The sequence below is a fragment of the Ambystoma mexicanum genome, chromosome 2p (assembly GCF_040938575.1).
Source record: "Ambystoma mexicanum isolate Mex_15411 chromosome 2p, UKY_AmexF1_1, whole genome shotgun sequence".
Classification (NCBI taxonomy): Eukaryota; Metazoa; Chordata; class Amphibia; order Caudata; family Ambystomatidae; genus Ambystoma; species Ambystoma mexicanum.
Genome location: NC_090923.1, coordinates 978353816 through 978378959, shown reverse-complemented (window position 1 = coordinate 978378959; position 25144 = coordinate 978353816). Strand labels below are relative to the sequence as shown.

General features: G+C 41.6%; 1 protein-coding gene across 5 annotated transcripts in view; it reads right to left on the bottom strand.

Moving 5' to 3' along the window:
* PC (pyruvate carboxylase) overlaps positions 1-25144 on the bottom strand; it is a 2561538-nt gene that overhangs the window by 120775 nt on the left and 2415619 nt on the right. For all 5 annotated transcript variants that reach the window (XM_069644789.1, XM_069644792.1, XM_069644793.1 and 2 more), the window contains 3 exons: positions 16664-16820; positions 3645-3885; positions 2716-2965 (listed from right to left, as the gene is read on the bottom strand). In XM_069644789.1, coding sequence (XP_069500890.1) covers positions 2716-2965; positions 3645-3885; positions 16664-16820 — 648 coding nt within the window. The remainder of the gene's footprint in view (positions 1-2715; positions 2966-3644; positions 3886-16663; positions 16821-25144) is intronic.

The following is a 25144-nucleotide window of genomic DNA, read 5'->3' as shown; positions in this document are numbered from 1 at the left end:
CAGAAAGTTAATTTTGAATCCCAAACAGATAAATTCTAACAAAATGAATCTTACGAGTTAAAGGAGAGAGGGTGAACAAAAGCAGACTGTGAACTGTATTGTCCAAATAAAAAGGGGACAATTCTGAATCGAAGTGAATACAATTTATGTGAAAGGAGAGGCCCAATAAGAGAATACTGTAACCAGCATTGCTCAAGCCAAAGAAGGGCAAATATAAAATGAAAGGTATACATTTTTCACAAAAAGGGATATACGAATAAAGGGTCTTGTTTCCTGCATTGCCAAAGCCAAGAGATATCAAGGCAGATTGAATATAGCAAACAGAAGTTGTACATCACATTGTCAACAGCCAGTATTTCTGTGTGAAAAGAAGTCAGAGAAAGCAGGGGAAAAGCCCTCCTCGTAGAAAAGATAAGAGGCAGAGAGTTGCAACCTACATTGCCAATGGCAAATCAATAAATGTAAGAATCATCGTCCTCTTGTTTATGACCATTATAAGTCAATGGTGTTACAAGTCCAAAGACTTATACCAGAAGATGTTTTTGACTAACCTTTCCCATTAAGGAGTTAAATGTTAAAAGTTGTGAACAAGTCTTACGACGAAGTACAAGTAGTAGTAGGCGCTTAATCCTGGCAGGCAAGTATGCCAGGAAAGGAACAATTAGTGGTTAGTCCTAGCAGGCGAGTGGACCAGGAAGAAAAGAAGTTGAAGTACTATAACTGTGCTAGAAGGTTGTGGTTGAAGTAGAAGGTGGACATTAACTGTTGCATAACCATCCTGACTAAAGTGGAACCTTTGTATGATCTATCCTGATTAAGGTGTAGTTTATGAAGAAGAACTGTAAAGTGTTATTTGATCTCCTGAGAAAGGAATCTTTTTGTCATTGACTTTTCAATTTGATATATGAAGAAATAGACTTTTTGATTGATAAGAGTGAGAAACCTTGTGGACAGAAGGAAGGAACCTTGCCAAGTAAAGGACTTATTGATTACAAAGAACTGTATACCTCACCTGGAATGACACATGGCAAGGGAAAATAACCTGTCTGAAATTGAACTTGGGTTTAACATATTCTGAATTGATCTAGGGGAAAGGGATGAAACCCCGAGCATAAGAAGTCTTGTTTTCTTTATATTTGTATGTATGTTGAAGTTGCCACATAATCCTTGTATGATTTGGTTGTATACATTAGTGTGAGGGACAGACATTTTGGACACTAGGTCATTTTCTTTTAGTGTTTGAGAGGCAGGGAAACCCTTATTAAGTTAGGAAACAAGATGTTTATAACACCTTTTATTATTTAATAAATCGCATCTTGCGGTAAAACCTTACCTATGTGTCCAGCTTCCATGTATGACTCCTCGCAGTGGTCTAGGAATAATGATTACTGGCTGTAATCTACCATTCTGGTCCTGAGGCTTTTTATGCTCTCACTATTTTCTGCTTTTATCCAATTTCAATCAGATTTTCCCATACAGCATAGCCAGTTTATTTCATTCTCCATATAGTTTGTCATGGATGTTCATCTCTGATTATTTTGTCAAGCCCTGCCATCCGCCCCCCCATGCTTGCCTGTGTTCTATACCCCAGATACTCTGTCCCCAAATGCCACAAAGCACTTTCACATGTCATCATTGGATAGGGGTGTGCTCAGATTCATAACGAGCCATGGGCCACGTCTCCTACTCCTGCCACTTTTTCTTTTTAAAAATCCCATCACCATCTCTTTCCATCTTTCATAATCCTAACTCCTGTGCACTTCTGTCCTGTTCGCTCTCCAGGGGCAAGCTATGGTCCACCTACAATTTCCTTCTGTTTTCTCCTTACTTTCTGTAAGTCTGTTCACACTTTCTCTGCTGTTTTTCACACGTTTCAATCCCAGTTTAAACAACCACATTTCACGCCCCTCTATCACGCCCCTCTACACTTCTGCCTTGACACTCTGGCCCACTCTCCCATTACTCACTGTCCTTCATACTGCCCCCAGCAGTCAACCTATCCAATTACCTTTTTATTTTGCATTCATAGGATGCTTTATTTATTGGGGCCTTCCTGCCCCAGCTCCCTTGCAACCGCTGACCCTCCAGAGGCGATGCGTCCTGAGGAGCATAATTCGTAGAGCACAAGATGCCAGCATGTTCCGAAAAGTTCCAGGGCCAGGATTACCTTACTGAGGAAGCCTATATTCCACTTACCTGAAGATCATTTCAGAGCATCATGGATCATAAAGTGGGGAAAGAGTGACACCCACACCTGGGCAGATGAATTGCACGAGTAACAATGGGCTTTAAAGGTTCGTCCTTTATGTACTCAACTCATTATCAAGACTGATCAGTGTAATAAGTGGTGCCTGAAGTTATTTCCCTCTAAATGATCCCCTTAAATAGACATTTAAAAACGCCCTTTCTCCTCAATCTCTGCCGATTCCTTTTATTTCCATGTTCTCGCAACCTATTTCTACTTGTTCCCCACACCTTAGTTCTCCTTCCACAGCTACTTTTTTTTCCTTGCATTCCTCCCTCCTCTTCCTCAGCCACTCCACCCCAACGATTTTGTTATTTGTTTTCATGCCACCTCTTGGCCCCTCGGCTTGCCCTTGATGCTCAATCTTACTCGACTGAGATCATACATGGCTTTACACTTCTATTCCCTTTGAACTCCCTTATTCTAAGAACAAGCATGCTGAAAGCTGGTGCTAGAAGTAGGTACAGTACCTGTATCCTGGTCAGTGCCCTTGGAACAGGCTACCAGTGCACCCATGCTGGGCTGGGAGGTCATGCCAGACATAGAATCCACAGCAACGTCCACAACATCTGCACCCGCTGCAGCACAGGCTAGCATGGAGGCCACTCCTGCACCTGCTGTGTCGTGGGTGTGCACATGGATCGGAATGTCTGGGAAGCGGTCTCGCAGGGCACGGATAAGCATATCAGAGGAGTTCGGCTTCAGCAGGCCAGCCATGTCCTACAAGAGTTGAAGCGAGAAAAGAGGACAATTTGGTTTACCACAGACATCCCAGCAGGCCACTTATTGTAGGACATTTTGTTTTGTTAAAACCACCCAACCATACATCAACTATAAACACCCGACAAATCAGGTGCATTTTGAGGCGGCATTCGGTTTAGTCCCCACACTAAGAAACAGGTTTGAAGGGTGTCCGGTCGAATGGCCTTTTGTTCGAAAGTAAAGTTTTTAGTTTAGAATGTAAAAAAAGTTTTTTATAAAAACAAAATAGGGGTTTTGGGGGGAAACCCCCCCCCCAATAAAAAAACATTTGAACCTTTTTTTCGGTCCTTTGACTGTCAATAAAAAGGCATTTGAGTCTTTTGTTTTCGAAACTTTGACTGTGAACCGGTTTGAAGATATTCTCTAGGTCCATCCATTTGGTTAGCGTTGCAAGGTATATAATACAGTGCCAAAATACAGCAACACTGATCAAATTAATATTGTTAAATAACAAGCCAGCATTAACCATACTAATATTGTATGATGCTTACACTTTAAAAAAGGCAAATTACATTTTCTGAAGGATTTGGAAACTCCAACGTAAAAAAGAAAAAAACATATGTCTTGCAGCAGCAGAGGTTCAATGAAATACAACATGATGGCTTACTAAGCATTTGGGGAGGGACGTGTTCTTTACCTTGATGCATAGAATATGAGTTCCAGCCTTGACCAGTTCATCTGCAAGTTTCAGGTAATAATCCAATGAATACTTGGTACGGTTGGGGTCTGCCACGTCGCCAGTGTAGGAGATGGCAGCTTCCACAACACCCCCTGCCTGCCCGGCTGCCTCCATGCCGAGGATCATGTTGGGAAGATAGTTTAAGGAGTCGAAGACCCGGAAGATGTCCATGCCATTCTCTTTTGCCACTTCACAGAACCTGGACAACAAATACAAAGAGAAATGGAAAACAAACTACTGTATACGATCATAGATGTACCATAAATATGAACAGTCACACTACATCACTGTGCAACATATACATTGAAATTCATTGCACATGAAGAAACAACAAACACCATCACAGATCAACTTAAGACATTTTTTTCCACCTTGAGACTTACAAAAACATTTCTACACTAAGCCAAGCTTGCAAATATCAACACTCTAAAAGGCACACACATTCCAGATCTAGATATGCACACTTTGCCCTAGCAAACGTTACAAACATACAAAATAAAACAGCTTCCTCATAAACCTTCCCACAACAAGTGTTAAACCAGTTCTGGATAAATGGCTTTTTTAGCAGTCCAAGTTGCCTAATATTATTAGCCTGCGATATTTCCAACTTTTGATTCATGTTTGAGCAGACTACCAACCCACCCCATGCACCCGCCAGGCAAATACTTGCCCAAATGGGTTTAAAATGTTTATTTCAATCAATTAGGTGAGAAAATATGAAAACAGTTTTTACAAGAGACTTAGATCTTACCCCTTCATCTGCTCCTCCGGAATCTGGTCTGACCACATGATAGACCAAGCCCAGGAGAACTTTCAACATCCACACCATTATCAAACATGAAACTTAGACTAATTGGATAATTCGATTACAGCCGGGACATTGAAACTCTCCGTAACCTTTATGCTATTATTGTGAAAGTTAAATCTTGTGAGGAAGACATTCGAATCATGCCCACTTACTGCAACAAAAGGGTTGTGGCACAGAAAACACTGGAGTCTTGAGGACAGTTTACGGGTTTTTATTTTCATTAGAAGGGCCTGTGGCCGCCGTCCTCTCTCCCAACTGCCCACAACCCTCTTCCCCAACCCAGGCGTCCAGAATTCCTGGATAGTTCTAGAAATTAGTAACCCCTACTGTCTACACATTTCTTTTCTTCTTTAGATGGTCTCTCTGGGATTTCCCAACTGTCCCTTGTTCAGGAATAGGTTAGTGTTCTAAAGGGAGTTTAGATAGTACTGTGCATTTATTTGTGCATTCAGGCTAGATAAGTTGGGCCTACTCATATCTCCACTAATCATTTTAGCACTCCCTGTGACTTACTTCTCCCATCAAGTCTCAGTTCCTCTGGCGTTTTACTCCTCTTCCTGGCACAGTTTGGTGTACCAATTCCACCCATCCACTTCACTCCTCTTCTCCTCCTCCCTCTACTACACTCCTCCCACAGCACCAAACACCCTCCTTTCACTCTGTTACAGCCTTCTCCCACACACACTGTATACTACCTGTTGTACATGCTTGTTTCTCTCACACACATACACTGCAGAAACACTATCACCATGAAACAACACCTCTCCACCAGCAAACTCCAACACAATTCACCCCCTCTTCTTTCTTCCAGCTGGTCTCTTGGTCATCCTCTACCTTCACCACTGATCTCATCCAGTACAACCACTACCTCTTGCTTCAGGTCGTCCTTTAAATAGTCCTCCTTCCTAAGAATTGGTCTACTTTTCCTGTCCAATCTGGGAAGCTCTGAAAAAGGGCTTAAGCCCTGCCCACTGGTTCCACAGGTGTATGTCATGCAATAGCAGCCAAACCTGCATAGGATAGTCATGTTGTACCTCACTCTGTTCACGTAGCTCATGGCTACCTGTTTTTATATTCAACTGAAGGAACATTCCCAAGCCAACAGGAAGGCTTCCCAAATCCACAAAATATACATGTATTATGAATGCCGCCCCTCCCCGGTCTGCGAGTAATACTTCACCACTGACTCAGAAAATAATTCAAGATCCTCCATGTAAGTGTTCATGAGACAGGTACTTAGCAGCATAGTTACACCTTCAGAGGTGGTGGCGTGGGATCGTAGTGCTAAGCGCTCCATTTCCATGAAGTACCATTCTAGTGAACCAGTCTCCAAAAGAGTCCAAGCGGTCACAGAAAAGAATAGAAATAACACTGCATCCCTCCAGACACCAATACCTTTTGTGAAATCTTGAGCTACATCTCTTATGCAGGGGTCAGGAGTTCACAGAAATGTTCCATGCAACCCATGAAGAGAGTTTGCATAGGAGCGCAGAGTGCTCCGACAATGCATACAGCACTTATTCAATGACTGGAGTTAACACAAGAAAGCGGGTGATGCTAGACCACATACACAAAGCTCATAAGCATTCTCAAATCGCAGCCTCAGTAATGCAGCCTACCACAGTTCCCATGGCTCTGTGCAGACGACACAAAGACATACAGAAAATCCAAGACAGCGGACTAGCCATTTAAAGACTTTGGTTCACTTTCTGACTGGTGGGGGGGCATATGACTCAAGGCACTCATCAATTTGACATCATGGGTGCAGAGCCTAAAAGGAGCAACATGACTAAACAAGCTTTGAAAGTCAGAGGGTGTAAGTGCCTGGAGAAGGAGCTGCTGGTGAGAGTTTGGAGATGGCTGAGGATAAGGCGCTTAAAGAAGAGGATAAGGTTGTAAACTAGAGGGGGGGGAGGAAGAAGCAAATGAGGTTGGTAGACGTCAAGCAGAGGTGAAAGAAGATAAGGAAGAGGTTGTTAACTATCAGGAGGTGGTGGAAGAAGTAATTGCAAAAATAATAAATAAAAGGATTTATTCAATTAGAAGATTTAATCAATCAGTATCAGGTACATCTAATGAAAAAGATTCAATTGTATAAAAGGATTAATTTAATCAGTACTACGCTCATCTTATTAAAGAATAACCATAGCATTGAGGAAATGTAACAAATGGAAATTAAAAAAACCTCAGAACTGAGAATTGGGTTAAACAATACTATGAACATCAATTGTATCCGAAATCGAGTAAAACTAATGAATGGAAATCCTGCATTTGGGATTTTAAGAACAGAGTATTTTTTGAAAATCCTTATTTTCAACCTATGGAAATATAATATTAGCAATAAGGGGACCTTTATTCCTTCAACTATAATTTACAGAACAGAGTTTTTTTTTAAAGGTTTACTTTCAACCTATGGAATTATAATATTAGTACATAATGGGACTTAATCCTAAATTGAAAAATACTGACATTTTTTTGTGTGAATCTCAACACTTCTTTTAAAAATGTAAGAATCTTTTTTCTCTATATTTCAAAATGTTGTCAGTATTTCCTTGCACATGAATCAGAATTAACATACTTTTGATATCTGCTGTAAAGCGTAAAAGAAACCACGTAGTTCTGTTACTTATCTAAGGAGGTTGGGTTAACAGAAGGAGGGGAAAGAAGATACTGAAGAGGTTGGTTAACATCAGGAGGAGCAGAGCAAGGAAGTTAAGGAGCGTTTTGGTAAACCATCGAGAGGATGTGGCAGAAAGAAATTGAACAGGAGGCGTTGGTTAGCATCCAGATGAGGTGGTGAAAGAAGATAAGGAGGCTCGGGGACAACACTCTGGTCCTGTGAACAAGACTACAATGAGCTGCACAGGTTCTGTACCCAGTCCCAGTAATGAGGTTAGAGGCTGGAGTCCAGCAAGAAGCGCAAAATAATAAATAGTTTACCTTATTTTGGAGTGATTATCAGGAGCAGGTCGTAGAGGAAAACAGGTTTGAGAAGAACAGAAAGAGCGACAAAACAGCATAGGAAGTTATGAGGAGAGGTGATGAAGAGGTTGGAGCCACACTGGGAGGAGATACGAAAGTGTGGCACAGCAACAAGGAGGACCAGGACCAGAATATATTGGCATCCAAGAGGGGAGGACCTCAGTGTCCTGTGAATAAGAGAAATCCTCTTAGGGTACTGGGAATGGTGAGGTTAGTCCAGGCTCCTCTGCTCCATTTACTGCTCATGGGGCAGATCCCCCCCAGAATTCACAGAGTTTGAAAGTAGCCTTCAGAGAATACCCGAGAATCAATGATTGAACCAGTAGCTGAAGTCTGAGACTGGGAGAGGAAAGGAGGCCGTGGGAAACCCTTAAGCCAGGCAATGGCAGACTGAAGAAGGGTGCAAAACCCCTTAAGCTCGATTTAAGTCGGCCAAGGAAGTTTGTTGAGAGGGAGTTAGAGGATGAGGCTACCTCCTATCTGGGTTTCTCTGACACTTTGGACAGTGCAAAGGCACAAAGGTTAGAGTTGGTAATCCATAACCCTTCCCCATTTTATTGCTATTGGCCCATCCTTTATGTCTCCTAATAAAGTTTAGTTCTTGAAAATGTAGTGTGGTTTCTGATCTGTAAAAGATTTTAAGAAACACAACTGAACACTTCACTGTTGAAGTTGAAAATGGTACTACAAACTCTGCCATTAGTGGAAATCGGCAACCAACAGGAGTTGTGGGCAGAGGCCGTTATTGCTAGGCTCAGAGTGGAAGAGCTACAGATGGCAAAGCAATAGAAGACAGACTATGATTCCTTGTCTTTTACTTAGAATAGGGGTGGGAAAAAGACCTCAGGTTATCCATGGGGATAAACAGTAGGATGATCCAAGGAGGTGGGTGTCACTTCTAGCTAGTGGATACTAGGCCCCGAGAAGGTAGGTGAGGGGACCCTCCAGACCACATTCATTGGGCCCGGCACTAAGGCTGGGGCAGTCACAGAAGCACATCTACCTCAAATCACTTCCACCAACACCAGTGACCATCATACAGAGAGAAGAGGCCCACATTCCTAAACTCTTTCTCAAAAGGATGATACTATCAGAGTTCTGTTCCAGATCCCTCTTCAGACGAAAGCAGCTTCAGGTAATCAGGAAAATCAAAATGTTCCTGGGGAGAGAATAACCACCCCCTAGAAACAATTACCAAGATAATTACCTTCCTCCTCCTCCTAGGTTCCAGGATAAGAGATCTCAGACCAGGGTGAGTGAAGACCAATTAACACATACAACAACAGATATCAGAGTTATCAATACTATTCTCGTAGAAGAGATAGGAACCCTTCTAGGGAAGAACAGAGATATAACCAAAGACCACTGCACAGTTCAGAGAGTGGAGAAAAATAATCATAACGTTAGCAACAGGTCAAGCAATTGACAGAGAACATTGGCCCAATTATGAGATACCAACAAGGAAATCCTGATTCTTCTGTTCACAGAAACCTTGGCCGAAATGAGCCAAAAGGTCAGGGTGGACAAAGAAAAAAGGCAATTGTTTCAATTCAGAATACACAAGGAGAAGAGGAAAGGGGAGATGCAACAGAAAAGTTCACTCCTTAAAGAAGGGTTTTTTTCCTCCTGCAAAAATATCACTGAGATTGCAAAAAAGTTGGCAGAGCCAAAAGGCTGAACCATCTTTATTTCTTGAAATAAAATTAGATAAAGTGAAATTCAGTGAGGAGACAAATGTAACGGCCGCATTTGAAAAAGGAGAAATCTGTGGTGATAGTACAGTGTTTCCTCTTTCCCAGATGTACTACCTCCTTCAAAAGAACATATAATCGGAGTTAAGACAAATACAACAAAGATTATGAAAGAAAAGAAAGATTAGCTATGAATCCCCCAGACACGAGATCCAAGAACAACTAAACATAGGAATCATGGAACAAAATGATTTTCCTTCATCTGGAGAATTTTCTATGCATCAAAATTTAAGCAGCAGAGTTGACCTGGAAAACATGGATGGAAGGAATGGGGGGTTTAGGGGGGAGGGTCAGGGGGCTGGAATGGCCTTTCTCATTTTTTGCGTCAAAGTGCGTTATCATTCCTAGTGAGTCCTTGACCAACCCACATGAACTGGACCCCGAGGAGAATGCCCATGAGGGTGCCCAGTCAGTTAACCAAAAATAATTCCCATTTCAACGAAGACCATAATGCCGAAAAACCCAGAAAATATTTTTTTTAAAAAAATTATATATATATATATATATATTTATTAATTAGTGGGGTACGAGGTTAAAGTGAGTCGGGATGAGGTGGCGTTATAAGGGTAGACATTTGTGGGGCTTGTTGTGGCAGGGGGACACCCCGAATTAAAGAAAATGTGGGTTGCGATGAAATGCACCACTCTGAATTTCCCGTCAGTAAAAATTACATATAAACGCCCATAAAAAACCGAACATCAACAAGATGCAATCAGAATTATCCATGAACTCACTCTTTATCTGTAAATTGGAGATTAAAAATTAACTTTTTTTCATGCCTATCCAAACACAGGGACAGTGTAACTTCTTGGTTCTCATCCATACAGGGTCTTAGACGACAGATATCTCAAAAAGAACGTCATACGCTAAAGCAAGAAAGAGGGGAAATCCCTTTATTACCCTTTATTACCCTTAAGCCTCTCCTTGATGGAGAGGAAATCCTATTAGACAGGGTTACAAAGTAGGCAACAAAATAGGGCACCATTGACTCACCCATCTGGTGACAGTAGTGTTTCTTCAGAGTACTGGGAAACTATGTACTTTTAAAGGCTTTTGCCTTTGATAGCTGCCTTTGATAGCTTGCAAGAACCAAGCCTTCTGAACACAAAGTTGCCTTCGATTCGAATTAAAAAAAGAAGTGCCCAACTATGTCAGTTTGAATGTCACCGTTCACCTGATTGAAAAACATCCAGACTGACTAGGTATTATTTTCTAGAAGAAGTCCCAGACATTATTATTGTTATTAGTATTTAATGAGTGCAGACATAGCTTCGGAAAGCAACAGAGTGCTTTACAATCACGGGGGGAACAACACAGAGACATCACTATAATAACTGTAAATGAACAAAGCAGATAGCAAAGGGACTCCACAGCACTTTTGAGAATAAATCCTCCTCCAAATAACGAAGGGGGCACTGAAATTGTACCCACAGGATACATCCAGTGAGGATCAAGGTCAACCAGAGGTTAATTCAGGAGATAAAATCAGCAGTTTAGCTAATATATAATGGAAAGGAGAACTCATTCTTTCCTAATCAACTCAATGAAGGTAAGGAACCAGTTCTCCCCAAAGTTTACCTCAAAGAAAGATACTTTATCAGCAAAAGATTGCTTATGCAATTAAACAATGGTCAGAAAATTCCAACATTTAATCGGATAATTAAATAGGAACCTGGACTTAATGTGATAGATTCAGAGCACATGATTACTAATAGGTGTATGTTGGAGATCAAAACTGGAAACAAAAAGATAAATAGATGGGTATTAAGAAATGTTAAGTCTGATTTTCATATTGGTAATGAAATTTCTTGATTTTATTAAAAACTAAGTCTGGTTCAGAATCGAGGGAAACCCCTTGGACTTCAATGATCATGAAAAGGACATTTAGGTCAGCTCAATTGCTGCCTTATGCTGCTGTAGTTCAAATCAAATAAGTAGTTACGATTCCAGGAACTACTCGATAATCCGCTTTTCAAATAAAGATCAGAAAATGACAGACTTTGTTGCACGAAGAAGCTTTTATTCTTTAAATAACATTCTCCAGTGACAAGGCCCGACACTAAACCCAACTGCATTAGTAGACCTCAAAAACAATCCCATCTGAATGTTGGTTGACAATTCTAATCCCCAATGCATCATTTCCCCCTAAGGCACCACCAATAAAATCGCTGTTGATTTCAGACAATTTTCCGGGGACTTAACCAGTCCCCTGAAGATTGCAATAACAATGCTGATGGTAGCAGACCAGAGCCTCTTTATACTCAATACATAATGGGGGAATTTCATATTTCATTACTGGTGTCCTTATGGAGTGGAGAATGTTACCTGTGACATGCAAGTAGATTAGATAGTATTCAGAGTCACTAAGGTAGATGCCATAAGTAAGGATATATGTACCCAATTGGAAGATAACCCAGATGTAGCCACCCCCAAAATATTTCCATGCTTCAATCAGATGGCCAAAAAAAGATGACTGATTTCTGACAGAGGAGCAAAAACAAAACTGTAGACAGGTATCGTTATACTACCAGAATTGTTGTTCTATCGATTCCTATGACTGGACGTATGTCCCTTCATTATACAAGTATATCCACAAACCCTTATAAGGCACCAGTATTTGTACCTCTAGTGTCCATGCAATCCCTCACAGAGATTATCAAAAACTTGGAATCCCGTGGGATTATTTGACCAATCCATAGAACCTTTAATAGTCCAGTACTAGGAATATTGAAACACAAAGGAGACTTAAAACGATGGCTGGTGCCTGCTCAGCTCCAAAAAAGTTCTTCCACTTAGCCAGCTCCTCTACAAAAGAGAGGAATCACATAACTTCGATGAATTATTCAAGAGGGTGTATTAAAACTCCCCAATGTAATTTGACATAGGTCCTCTGAAATCATTTCTCTGCCAAGTCCCAAGAGTGGGAGGACAAGGGAGATTTTTGACACTAAAGGAGGAGGGTTCATTACAAATAGCCTTTATCTCTCTATACAAGCAAATTGAAACCATTAGACAATAGCTGGGGTCGTGGACCGGTGGCAAATGCTCCATTACCTGGCAGAATTTATAAATCAACATCTGTGTAAACCACAGAGATTAAAAAAAACAGATTGTGAAGGAAGAGAGTTTAGCATTTCCATGGAAAAGATGCACTTCCAAATGAACACTACAAGTTCACCAATGCTCTTGTGTTGAAGTGAGAGGACGCCTAACAAAACACCCAAATAGTTAAAAGCGGGATGGGGCGAGGCTATAGTAGTTCTTTCTTTCAGAAAGTCAAAATCTGAGGTGGAGACATAGAGGAGATACATCAACTTTGTGTGTGTTTTATATTGATAACAATACATCAGAACTAGTATTCCATTTACATGCAGAGTCTAGAAACCATCTAAACCGCACTGCACATGTGAACATATTGCTAGTGGAATATAAATATAGCCAATGTAACTGTGTGACATTTCTGAATATACCAATACATGTTTTTGTATAAGAAAATAAAAGGCTGCTGATAAGCGATCTGAAAAGAAATGTGAATTGTAGAACGATGCATCAATATAAGACTGTCATATTAGGACTTGATACAGAAATAAAGTGAATGTATGGATTATTTCAAGTAAGATTCACACATGCAAGCCAATTCTCATTTCTGTGAAAGTTACAAATGAATGAATATTTCATTGAGGTGACTTCCCCAAAATAAAGTCGGGGAAACACATTTCAAGTGATTCAATTTAAAAAAGAATGTCATTTTGATTCCTACAATCTGTTTCTTGTCACAGAATTGAGGGGAAGGATTGTAAATCAGGGGGCATGCCATGAGGGCATATGCCTAATGCCATCTACAATTGAATCTACAAAAGATCAGCCAAGAGGAAAACCTGATGACTAATAAGTATAAGATGTGAGCAATTCTCTTCAGAGTTTACTGCAAAGCCCTGGTATGCCCATTTGTATTAGATCACAAACAACCTCTGAGTTATGATGGGTGCTAACCTACCAATCAATTTATAAAATAGTTTAGGTCCAAGGATTCCCCTACCAATGGCGGAGATTAAGATGAATCTTAGCATCCTGGTTCATAAATGCACCAACACTCGGTGTTATTTTTAATTCCTATGTGGAAACCTGTAATGGCCACTATCATGATATTTTATCAGGCCTACAAGCTTGCCCCAAAGTAGCACAACATGCAGGTGTCTGATAACCCAGCAGGCTAAGGTGGCATACTGATGTCTGGGTGGCACAAACATTCCTTCATTTTTTCACAATTGTTGGCAGAATACTTTTGAAAAGAGCCTGATTTCTGCACTTTTACTATGTTTCTCGGAATACAGGCAAGAACTTTCTTTCTGCCACAATGCCATTTGCAAGGTTTCCCCAAGTTGCATCATCAGGTAAGAAATTGTGAATTCGTACTGCTAGGATGCCTCCTCCATTTATTGGTGTCACAAACACTTGTTCTGTCTCTGCATACCTTGCGGCACTCCTGTGTCCGCTGCCTTGTCTATCTCTCGCCATACATAGTCTCTGCTCTGCATGCCAGCTGCATATTGCCCAGCTCGATCAGGATCTACCAAGTACCTACCTACTGGGTGTGTGTCCAATGTACCTTTCTCAATGGGCAATGATGGGTCACCTGGCCGCTCTGCAGTCCTCTTGCCCGTGATTCACTAGTCTGACTCTTCTTTCCCAGCCTCTCTGCCAACTTCATGTCACTGCCGACGGGACTCAACCCCTCAAATAACCAGGTTTCTTTGGTACACAATTACATCACAGTTCAGCCTAACCAATGTCTTAACACCTACTCCTCAGAGCACTCACTGTGCCATCACTCCTAAAGCATTCTAAAGTAATCAGCTATGTTGCCTCTTCAAAGTCTCCACAGCTGTCCCCACCATTCTCAGGCATTCACCAGACTGGTGGGGAGTCACATGACCAGCTCTCCATTATTCCATTTGTCTACTGGTGTTTAGTTCCACATTTTCAAGCATTTGCAGTTTCACCTTACCCACATGTTCTAGGGAAGGGAGGTTACAACAACTCAGGCTGCCATTTTGGTTCACATTGTTTTTCTCTTTGGAGAGGTTTGTTCCGAGGTCAGTGTTAGCATACAACAGAGAAGTCCCTTTTAATGTATATTGTGGGAATCGTTGTAAGCACTTTTGGGACACGTTTTCCAATCAGGGTAAAATAATATGTCACTCACTATTCAGGCCAATTACACAATCATCCTTTTGGTCTTTTCCCTAGAAATTTTGCTTTTTTATTAACTCAGTCCAAAGAGTTCCCACTTCTTAGAAACTGCCTCCTTGTGACAAGTATGCTGTACAAGTGTGGCAACTCACTCACTTGAATAGAGGAAAGGGTTAATGCCGTTTTAAAATGCAGGTTTTTAGATCTTTTATTGGACCAACTGAAAATATCCTGCTGACATGGCAGATTTCTAAGCTTTCAATGTCCCACTGACTTTATCAGTTAACTATTGATTGTGTGTCATAGTTTACACAGACTTTTCACACAAAAGAAAAATACACATCATATTGGTAACAAATTGATGGATTGAAAACCTCAAAACTGATGTCAAAAAGTCTACAACCGCAATACATAAAGACGTTTCACAGGCATTAAAAATTCGATACCAAAACCATTCTGACAAAATTATATTCTTATCATGAACAAATATCATTAACATTTGACAGCGGACCTCAATCAATGTAGCACAGGAAATATTCAAGTGTTTTACGGTTTCTAGTGCCCCATTACAGAAGCGACAAAATCGTGCGGTATTTGCAATTTTAGCTCGAGCACAGAAAACGTCTCTGGTGGGATACAGATTCAATCTCAAGCGTGACATAGCCTAAATGACATGTAGGATGTTTGATTAAGTAAGGTGAAATGACATTAAAAGATTAAATATACAATTCAAAATACTCAAAAAGGTGATCGTTCATCAGACACTGTCTTTTATTGGTCCAGTCAGTTTCCATCACTTTCTTCTTTGTTTTACATGCGAGGAGTCGTAACTCCTTTTTAGAGGAATTAACAACATGCAGAACAGTAACACAATTACCGTTCCATTCACGTAACAACTTGCATGAGTTAAGCGCCAGCTCTTCTGGACCTTAACAAAAAAAGACTACCTGTGGGGGGAGAAAGAATTCTCCCATATAGCTGCAATAGTCGTCAGTCAATAGGCACCTGCAGCGAGATAAATCCTTGTTTGTGTCGAATTGCCACTATCGGGACACCTTGGGCTAAAGCAAGAGTTCTCCTCCATAACAGTGCTTCCAACTTAGACCAATCAAGACGCTGGAATAATGGAGAACCAACCATATCTTTTGTCAAATTGACAGTTGCACTGTAACAGCGTTCACTGCAGCTCTAACCGTTATTAACTATTTGTTTCTTTTTAGTGGCATAAAACGTAATCCCCAGATATCTAAAACTCTTTAATATCGCTCATTTATTGCCATTTAGATGCCATGTCATACTGTGTAGTCAAATTTCTAGGAGAACTGATCACCAATGTTTTACATTTTGTGGCATTCAAATGCAAATCCAAATCAAGCAAAAAAATGATTTAATGCCGTCAGTGATATTTGCAGACCTATATGGGTGAGATTACATAAAACAATATCGTCTGTGTACACTAAATGTTGCAGCCGTAAACCTCAACATTTTGGAGGTGTGATGATACTTTCTCCAAAGTCAAATCACAGATGTACATGTTCAATAGAAATGGGGCTAGGATGCAGTCCTGCAGCAGGCCACAGTGACAATCCATGGATTAAAGGTTCCCTGTTGGTCAATTCTAACCTTTACTCTTGTATCAGTATGAGACTCTATAATACTCACTAATGAGGGTGACACCCCAAAGATTGAAACAGAGACTATGGGACTTCAAAATCATATGCATCTACAATCTCAGTAAGTTATTTTCAGTTAGTCCAATCATTGGTATCAACACTTGGTTTGATTTTCTACTCACTTGTACACACACATTCCCACATCGAGTCACAGTAAATGGAGCACAAACATTCACACATTGCATCCTTACGGTAATGCCCTTCAATTAGGCATACTTGCTCGTTTCCTCTAGCATCTTCAACACACCCAGAATGCCCTTGCCAGCATAACTGGACTTTGCAGCTTGGACCATATATCTTTCAAGTGATTAAAGAGTACCACCGACTCTGGGCATTCTTCCTGGGAGCCCCACTTTTCTGCTTTTTAAGCTTTCACCTCATTAGCCATCCCATTCACTTATATCACTTACAAATGCAAACATTGCAGTGGCCGCACATCCGATGCTTGGAATTCACTGCCATTGCATCTTTGGCTATTAGAACCCAAAGTAGCACTTTGAATGCCCATATATACCACCAGTTGCAGAGGATGTTACAAGAGTTTCACATATAACAAAGACCTGCACTCACTTGAAGACAGCATTGTCTGGGTAGTTTGTGTATCCAACCGCATTGGCGCCTCTCAAGAGCATCTGGAAAGGTATGTTGGGGATTAAGTCTCTCAGCTCCTGCAGGCGGCGCCATGGGCACTCATACAGGAATCGCATTGCAACGTCAAAGGTGGCACCTGAAACAAACAAGCCCAAATGGAATAGAGATGAAGGAACTCAAATCAATGACTTGATGGAAGACACAGCTGTCATTCGACATTATGCATCCTGACACTAGGACAAGCTCTTCGTAATTGATTACACAGCTCAAACAACACAGTGTGTGACAAACTGCTACATTTGTATAAGCATACGGTACACTCACCTTATGAATCTTGGTTTTCAATCTACAAATGCCCATAAATACACAAAGCTTTGCCATTCTCGAAGTTCAGTGGTGTATTCACACACAACCAATCAACACTGTAAAACATTGATTTAATGTACACCAATGGACGACGAAATAGAATGAGATTAAAAGACATACGAAATCATGATAGAAATGGGAGTGATGGACACAAACGTTACAAGTTGAGATCCCCATGGGTCAATCATAGATGAGGACGAGATCTGCATGAAGAGTGGACGGTATTCACAAGTCCTCATGAAAAATTATACAGTGAGAACTAGAGGTGTATGTATCCTGTGAACGCGATTGTTGTGAAGGTAGACATAGTGAGGGTCGCACAATCTTGGCTGATGTGTTGTTGGAGTCCTTTTCTTAAACGGTTCAGTATACGAACCTTGTACTGCGGGAGGCAATTCTTTTACTACATTGTCAACTTTAGTTCAGAATGTAATGGGAGAGAAGGTGATTATAGGGGGAGATTTTAATTGTGTTCCGGATCATGAATTGGATCGTTCGGCAACTTGCAGATACACCGAAGTTAGAGCAAGCCAGAATCTTCATTGTTTTATCTAGCATATATATGGAGCATATTAAACCCTTCAGATAGGTCATTAATTTTATTCCCCTGTCCATAACTCATATTCAAGTATTGATTTGTTTTTGGTCTATGACAGACTCATAGAAAAAGTGGAGTGTGTTAGGATTAGGCAAAGGGGGATATTGGACCATGCATTGATAGATGTGGAAATATATGTTGATGTGGGAAATGTAATAAAAAGCCATGGTATCAAACAGTAAGACAGACAAAAGTGATCACAGTTCAAGGGTCTTTATTGAACTTCAATTAGGTTTGAAAAACGCCTATCTAATCGTAAATCTAAAGATGGGAGCAAGATACGACCATCAAATAATAACAACGCAGTCCTAGTAGAGTGTCAAAATAAAAGGGCCTATACTAATAAAACCTATTGCCAATCCTTACTTCTAAATACAAATAGTGTGGGAAACCATGTTATGGAAAAGAAAAGTGTTCAAGAAATTATACGTCATGATATTCAAACCGTTGGCTTCCCTTTCCCACGTTTTCAACAGGGGACAAGGTGGCACAAAAGAGCTTAGCACACCCTCTGGCTTCTCTAGCACGAGGATGCAGTTCAAAACCTTAACATCAGGGCCTTCTGTAACAAAGTCTCTTTGCCACTCAAAGAAAGTCTCTTATTTCAGAGGGTCTGATGCAACACGACAAACATTAAAGTTCCTTTCTTCTTAGGATTTCACATTTACAACTTCTCGGGTGATTTACTGTTCACCCCGCATCCTCCTCCGCCAGGCTCAGACCCACTAACACAAAACCTTCAATTGGCCTCCCTCTGCCGGGCTCGGACCAAATTTCCCTACTTCATCAAAATCGAAGACTTTCGACTGTGCGCGACCCATCGCAGGGCCACTTCGATTCACAATTACTCGTTCTCTTCTTGATATAACCTTTTCCTCACTTTCGCTTTTGCCACTTCTCAGCTGGATACCTTACAGAGACCTTCGATTGAGCCCCCACATGGTGCCGGACCATTCTGTCAAAGACATTTTATCTTGCTTTTAAAGTTCAATCACTCATCAGCAGTTCAACTTTACCTGCGTCTCTTATTACACACATTTTGACAATGTTCATTCCAGCGCTCGCCATACAATGTCGCTGCTTGTAACCTTTGCTTCAACACATACCAGTCTTGTATCAGTCTTCCCAACTCACTGGCTGTGTTGATTTCACCGCTGCAGCTTTGTTCTTGGAGCCAAGGACGGTACCACGGGGCTGGTGCTTCTCTCCACCTTGATTATTGATGCGTGTGGGCCCTGGGTATCTCCGACACACAGTGCAGGATTCTTCAGCCTGGTTTCCTGGTTTTACCCTTTCTAGTCAAGGTTTCTGGAAAGTAACGGTACCTTGTCGAAAAGGTAAAGGTAACTTTCCTACTTGCAATCCCCTTCTGTTTTGCCGTCTTTCTTCTCTCGTTCAGCTGCCATCTCAAAACTGCTGTTTCCTTATGTGCTTTGCCTCGCTCAGAGTGTGCTCTCGTGCTCTGCCTTTTATCCGTGTGGGAAAGCTTAATGGAAGTCGGGTGTGTGTGATGGTCAGTAATTGTCTGACCTCACTTGACCATTGTATTGGGACACATCAGGTATACTGCTTGGATGTTAGTCTGTTTTCTCTCATTGTGGGCTGTCCGTGAGAAAGTGTTCGTGCTGTAAAAGGGTTTTTTTGGGAGGAGGGGGTAGAGTTCCTAAATATCCTACCTGGTAGGATGGGGTAAAGGTGTTACAGGGAAAGGGATACCGCGTCTCACCCTCTGGTGTCCCACTCCCACAAGACCACTCACCCAGGTGATCCTCCCGCACAGGTCCACACCCAGGAACTGGATCCAAAAGTGATGGCCGTGTCCTGGCCACCTGGATGACAGATCCTCCCCCTCCCACCCCTCCACCCCCCGGGACTAGTGGGGGAGACACCTGCTGGTTTCTCACAGAAATGGTGGTTTTAATAGGTGGAGCATGAAGACTGGGATTTTGACGGATCAGGACCTGGTGGCCGCTTTTCTTTAATGAGAATCGTGGCTCTGCGGATCAGCTCGTGATTTGGGATAACTTCAAAGCAACAATGGGGAGGAATTAGTCGTGCCTGTCATATCAGAAAAGAGGGGTTGAGGGGTTTGTGGATATCGGGAAACTGGAAAATTATTTGACTGATATGCACTTGCAGGTAATCGGAAAGACAGGTGCGAGATGCAAAAAGCTTCAGATTCTCTGCAGCCTGTGGTGAATTCTCAGATGGAGAAGGGACTTTTCTATCAGAAACAGATATTGGGAGGGTGGTGATAAATGTGGTAGTCTGTTAGCAAATAAACGTACCACAGAGAGAACATTGATAAAAAGGCGTGGTAAATGATAGTGGGTCATTAGTGACAAAAAATACTGAGATCTGAGTGTCTCTGCAACTTTTATGAGGCTCTACAAAGTGAAAATAATGTTCCATCTGCGCAGGATTTAGATTTTTTTTCTGTAATATTGGGCTTGGAGGCTGAGATTACAGAATTGGAAGTTATGAAAGCTATCTCTCAACTTCAGGCTTGTAAATCGCCAGGATTAGATGGTTTACGGGAGAATTTTAAAAAGGACATTTCAAATTCAGTTGGTTCTTTTTTTATGTGAGCTATTTCATTTTCTAAGAAATAGGAACCTATGTCCAGCCACGAGAGAGGCACTCATTTCACTTATTCCAAAGCCGGTTAAAGATCACACAAAGTGTCGTAATTATCGCCCAATATCTCTACTCAATGTAGATTTGACACTTTTTTACAAAGATTTTAACAAATAGGCGTGAAGTATGTATTGGTGAAATTATTCATTATACTGTTGGCTTGGGTATGCCAGAGGTCTGGGGGTTAGTATGAGCTTACCCGTTCAGCTGCCACAGGCCCAAAAACCCTCTCCCAGTAACAAACGGAGGACTCAGCCAACAGCAAGTTAGAACTGTCTTTTATTACAAAAACGGCAGGGATCATACAGGACATTCGAGCATTCCCAGAATCACCCTCCCGAGCCCCTGTCGGACCGCTTTGTTGTCCCCTAGTGTGACAACATGAGCCCTTCCCCCGAAAAACGTATCAGACTTTCTGGTTGGGTGATTGGAGTGGTATCCCTTATGAATAACCCATATAGATTTTAGTTGATTGGCCCTCGCATGTCAGGTGGATGGCCAGCCCCTTCCTCAAGAAACTATTATATTGTTGCAGTGTCACATAATTACCATTGGCCCTTGCCCTCTGCCACCCACCCCTGGATTTCTGTTCCCCGATTGGCTGGAACTGGTCTCCCCAGGCATGGGACCCAGCTCTGTTCTCACCGCTCTGTGCACCTCTTCAAGGTGATGAGGATGACTATGTGTTCCCAATGTATCGGTTAGCAGTACCACTTTTGCTGTGAGAGTGCCCTCAACATTGCAACGTTGTTACCAAGTCCATGTTTCACTTAATGTATGAGTTGCTGAGAATAGTTGGTCTTCCCACTGCGGGTGAATGTCCATTGTCTAGCGGTCTGCAATTTATGAGGATTTATTCTGTTTTTCTGCTGATGGCCCCTTGTTTTAGGTCTGGAATGTGTTGCTCGTCTCTGACCTGGGCTGCGAGCCCTGCCTGCTGTTCTGTGCAGCCTGGTTCTGCTTTCCCTCGTCTCTCCTCCTGCGGTTTGTGGGGTAAGGTGAGCCTCATTATGCTTATAGTATGATTTCTACGTATCTATACTGTGCTATGTTTTCCATAGGGTAGTCGTGTTTGTTCCTTCCAGGCTCCTTATCTGATCCTGTATTTCCATAGGGTTAGTTGCCATAAGCATCTGCAAGCTTGCTATGCATCTCTTCGCTGCCTTGCGTTCAGCGTTACTGCACTTCGCGAATGAGAAAAATAATAAAATCTTTTGACAGAATGTATGTGTATCTGTCCTCTATCTACAGAACTGTCTAGGCAGGTTCTTTGTGTATTCACATTGTGTTTGTGTAACTTTGTGCATGGCTGTGAGTGTGCTACGTGACCAACGTTGCTACATAGTTGCATCACTAATGACGTCAGAACAATGGTTTCTCTGCATTAGTCAACGCCATCCATTGAGGCATTTGGGTCCATGATCAATGGTGAAGCACCTGTATCCATAAAGACATTGATTGGATAAGGTTTGAATGGCTGTCTGAGAGGATATCTTTCTGCATACCTGAACGTCACTGGCCCTCCTGGGGGCTGTCTGAATAATGAGTGGCTTTGTGCGTTTTTTACTCTTCGGGCCATCATATTCATGGGGGTGAGGATGGGGCATTCCAGGGACCCTCTCTTCAAAACACAATCTCTATTTATGCAGCAGAGGATTGGGTGCAGTAATTTGAGACTTCTGGTTGACATTCTGGGGTTACGTGGAGAGAGGACTGCTGGAGCTGCAATTATTTTTTGGGATGCAGAAAAGGCCTTTGATAGAGTATGTTGGTCTTTTTTGGAACGTACCATGAAGGAGATGGGCTTCAGTGAGATTATTTTGGGTGCAATAGATTGTCTCCATGCGGGATCTAAGGCGAGGATCTGGTCGAATGGAGTGATCTTTAAGGAAATTCATTAGATGAGAGGCACTAGACAAGGATGCCCGCTCTCACCTTTTTTATTCAATTTGGCATTAGAGCCTTTGGCAGCACGCATTAGTCAGGAGATTGGTATTTGAAGTATGTGCGTGGGGGTTCAGGAACATAAGGTACTGTCGTATGCCGATGATATGATTGCGATTTTAACTAACATGTAAGAAGGTAGTGCGCCATTATAGAAAGTATTTGAGAAAGTTGGAAAGCTGTCCGACCACAATATAAATTGGGATAAGACTGAGGTCTTTCCTTTATTGCCCACTTGCACTACACATGGTTTTAAGTTATGGGACTGTAAATAGTCAGATCAACGGGTGAAATATTGAGCAATGTATCTTTTGCGGAACTTGAATAAGGTAGTGGACTACAATGTAGATAGATTATTAGACACGATTTCAGGAGATTTCAGAGTAAACATAATAAAAATGACACTCCTTCCAAAAGTACTGTATATCATTCAGACTTTACCATTGAAATTTACAAAGAAAAACTTGGAGATGGCTTGACAGTTTTCCAGAAATTCTTATGGGGCAGAAAAGACCATCCATTCCTAGATTCACGTTGATGCGAGCGGTTGGTGAAGGATTTGGTTATGCTGATTTGGGTAAGTATCAAAAAGGGTTCATGCTAAAAAAAAGGTGGCTTATTATTTTACGCCAGAGGGCAATAGGGTGCCATGTTGGGTAGATTTGGAAGGGAGGTGGTAAAACAGTTTTCATTGGACAATGCATATTCTAGGGATAGACGAGATTCTAGAAGTAATTCCTTACCCTCGATTGAAGTTACTCGTCTGGCGCTGGTTTCTTGGTTTTAACAGAATGAACAGGATTGGTGGTTTACTTATGAGGCTCCCATATGGAATAATCCTGCACTGCAGATTGATAATCGAACACTGAAATGGAAGAGCTGGATGTCGAGAGGCGTTATGAAAATTGGTGACGTCTTAAAGAATGAAAATGTGTTAGGTTTTGAAGCGTTGAAATGTAAATACTGCTTAGAGAAACGAGAAAGAGAAAGGCATTTGACCCTCCTAAGTTTATTACATAGAATGAGTTTCTTACAATCACCACTTGACAAGAGACCAGGTTTGTGTGAGATTTTCAATACACCTCCACGATTAGTCTCTTCTTTTCTTAAGTTAGTCCTAATGGAACTGTTTTTTTTGGAACATTGGGATAAACTGCGACGGGAATGGGATGTGGCTCTGCAGTGTGAGATTACACTAGAACATTGGGAATATAATTTGAGAGCAGGGTGTAGAGCGAAACTGGATTTAAATTAGAGGCTGATTCACCAGAAGGTATTGGGTCGTTTATACTGGACGCCAGTATGAATACATAAACTAGGGCTGGTTGATAGTGACTTGTGTTGGGGTTGTAGTTTGAAGGCAGGTAATTCACTACATATGTTGTGGGAGTGTACAAGAGTATGCGACTACTGTAAGGATATACCGGATAGGTTGGACCAGGGAATGGGTATATTTTTTCCTCGTCTACCCGCTTAATCTGGGTTATCATCAAAATCCAGAAGATATTCTGTAGCCCGGATTTATAGCCAATGGATAGATGGGTCGCTAATAGTGACTATCAAACAAATAATGAAAGTGTGGAAAACATGTATTTGTGAATTACAGATTTTGTCGAACTATGAAAAGAATTATTTTACAAAAAAAGGTATGCTTGAGGATTATTTTGAGAAATGGACGTCCTTCAATGATTTTTATGGGTGATTTGAATCTTGGGTTTATGGTTTGGGAAGTGGAGTTATATGTTTAGTTGACAGTGATTGTGCGGATGTATATTGGTGTTTGTTTGTATTGTCTTTGGGTGGTTCATTTAACTGATATATTTGTTCTTTTTGCATTTATATTTGATATTTATATGATTACTTGCATTTGTATGAAAATGTAAAATAAACATTAAAAAAAAGAAACCCATACAAAGGTCCTTGCTAAGCATATGGTAAGGGATATGCAAGACAATTGCTTCACAAGAAACAAGCTAAAGAAATGTAGACGGTGACGATACATCAAATGTGACATACAACCAGTCACAAAAAAGACAGAAAGGCGTGCAAACATTTAACTTCAAACCCAGCAACTGCCACACAATGGAAACATACAGGTAAAAAGATTGCTGGTAAAAAGGGATGCAGGATACTATCCAGCTAACTAGCTAGCACTTTAGCTATGAAGAAGGCCACTGTGAGCAGAGCTGGCCTTCGGGGGGGGGGGGGAGTGAGCCCCGCCATGCCAGCTCGGGGGAGTCTTTCAAGGGCTCCCCCGAGCTGGGTGGTGGCAGAAGGCGTGGCAGGCGCCTCATTGTCATTGAATGAACCCGCGGCGGGCTCATTCAATGGCAATGGGGTGCTAACGCGCCCAATTTAACCTCCTCGCCCGAGCAAAGAGGTTAAAGAAAACAACAAAAAAACAAGTGGTCCATCCTGGCCCCGCTCCCTGTTAACCAGGAGTTATAGGGGGGTGCCAATTCGCCCAGGGCGCTGCTGCCCTTAAGGCCGGCCCTGACTGAGTATCAAACTGAAGCCAGACGACATGACGATTTCTATCAATTGGGTTAACATTTCAAGTCTGATAGACATCTGAAAGGCACTTTAAATTGGACATCAATCCCTAAGTGTAAACATGTTCTGTGCTCCTTCAGAATGGGTTTTACAAATTGCCTCCTAGAGCATCAAAGAACCAATTCTGAATAGGTGTTGGACACCTGTTCTCCTTCAGAAGAAGGAAGCACGGGTTACAAAATCCCCTCTTCCAGGACCAGCTCTCCAGCATTTCAACAGAATACCTGCACATCTTGCGTAAAGGCTTAGCGGACCACTTCTGCTATTTGTAGGCTATGTTGGAGAGATTGAGATTAAAGCAGGTGAAGATTCCGCAGCCCAAAGAATCAATACACTGAACCTATGTCGCCAATACGGGTTGG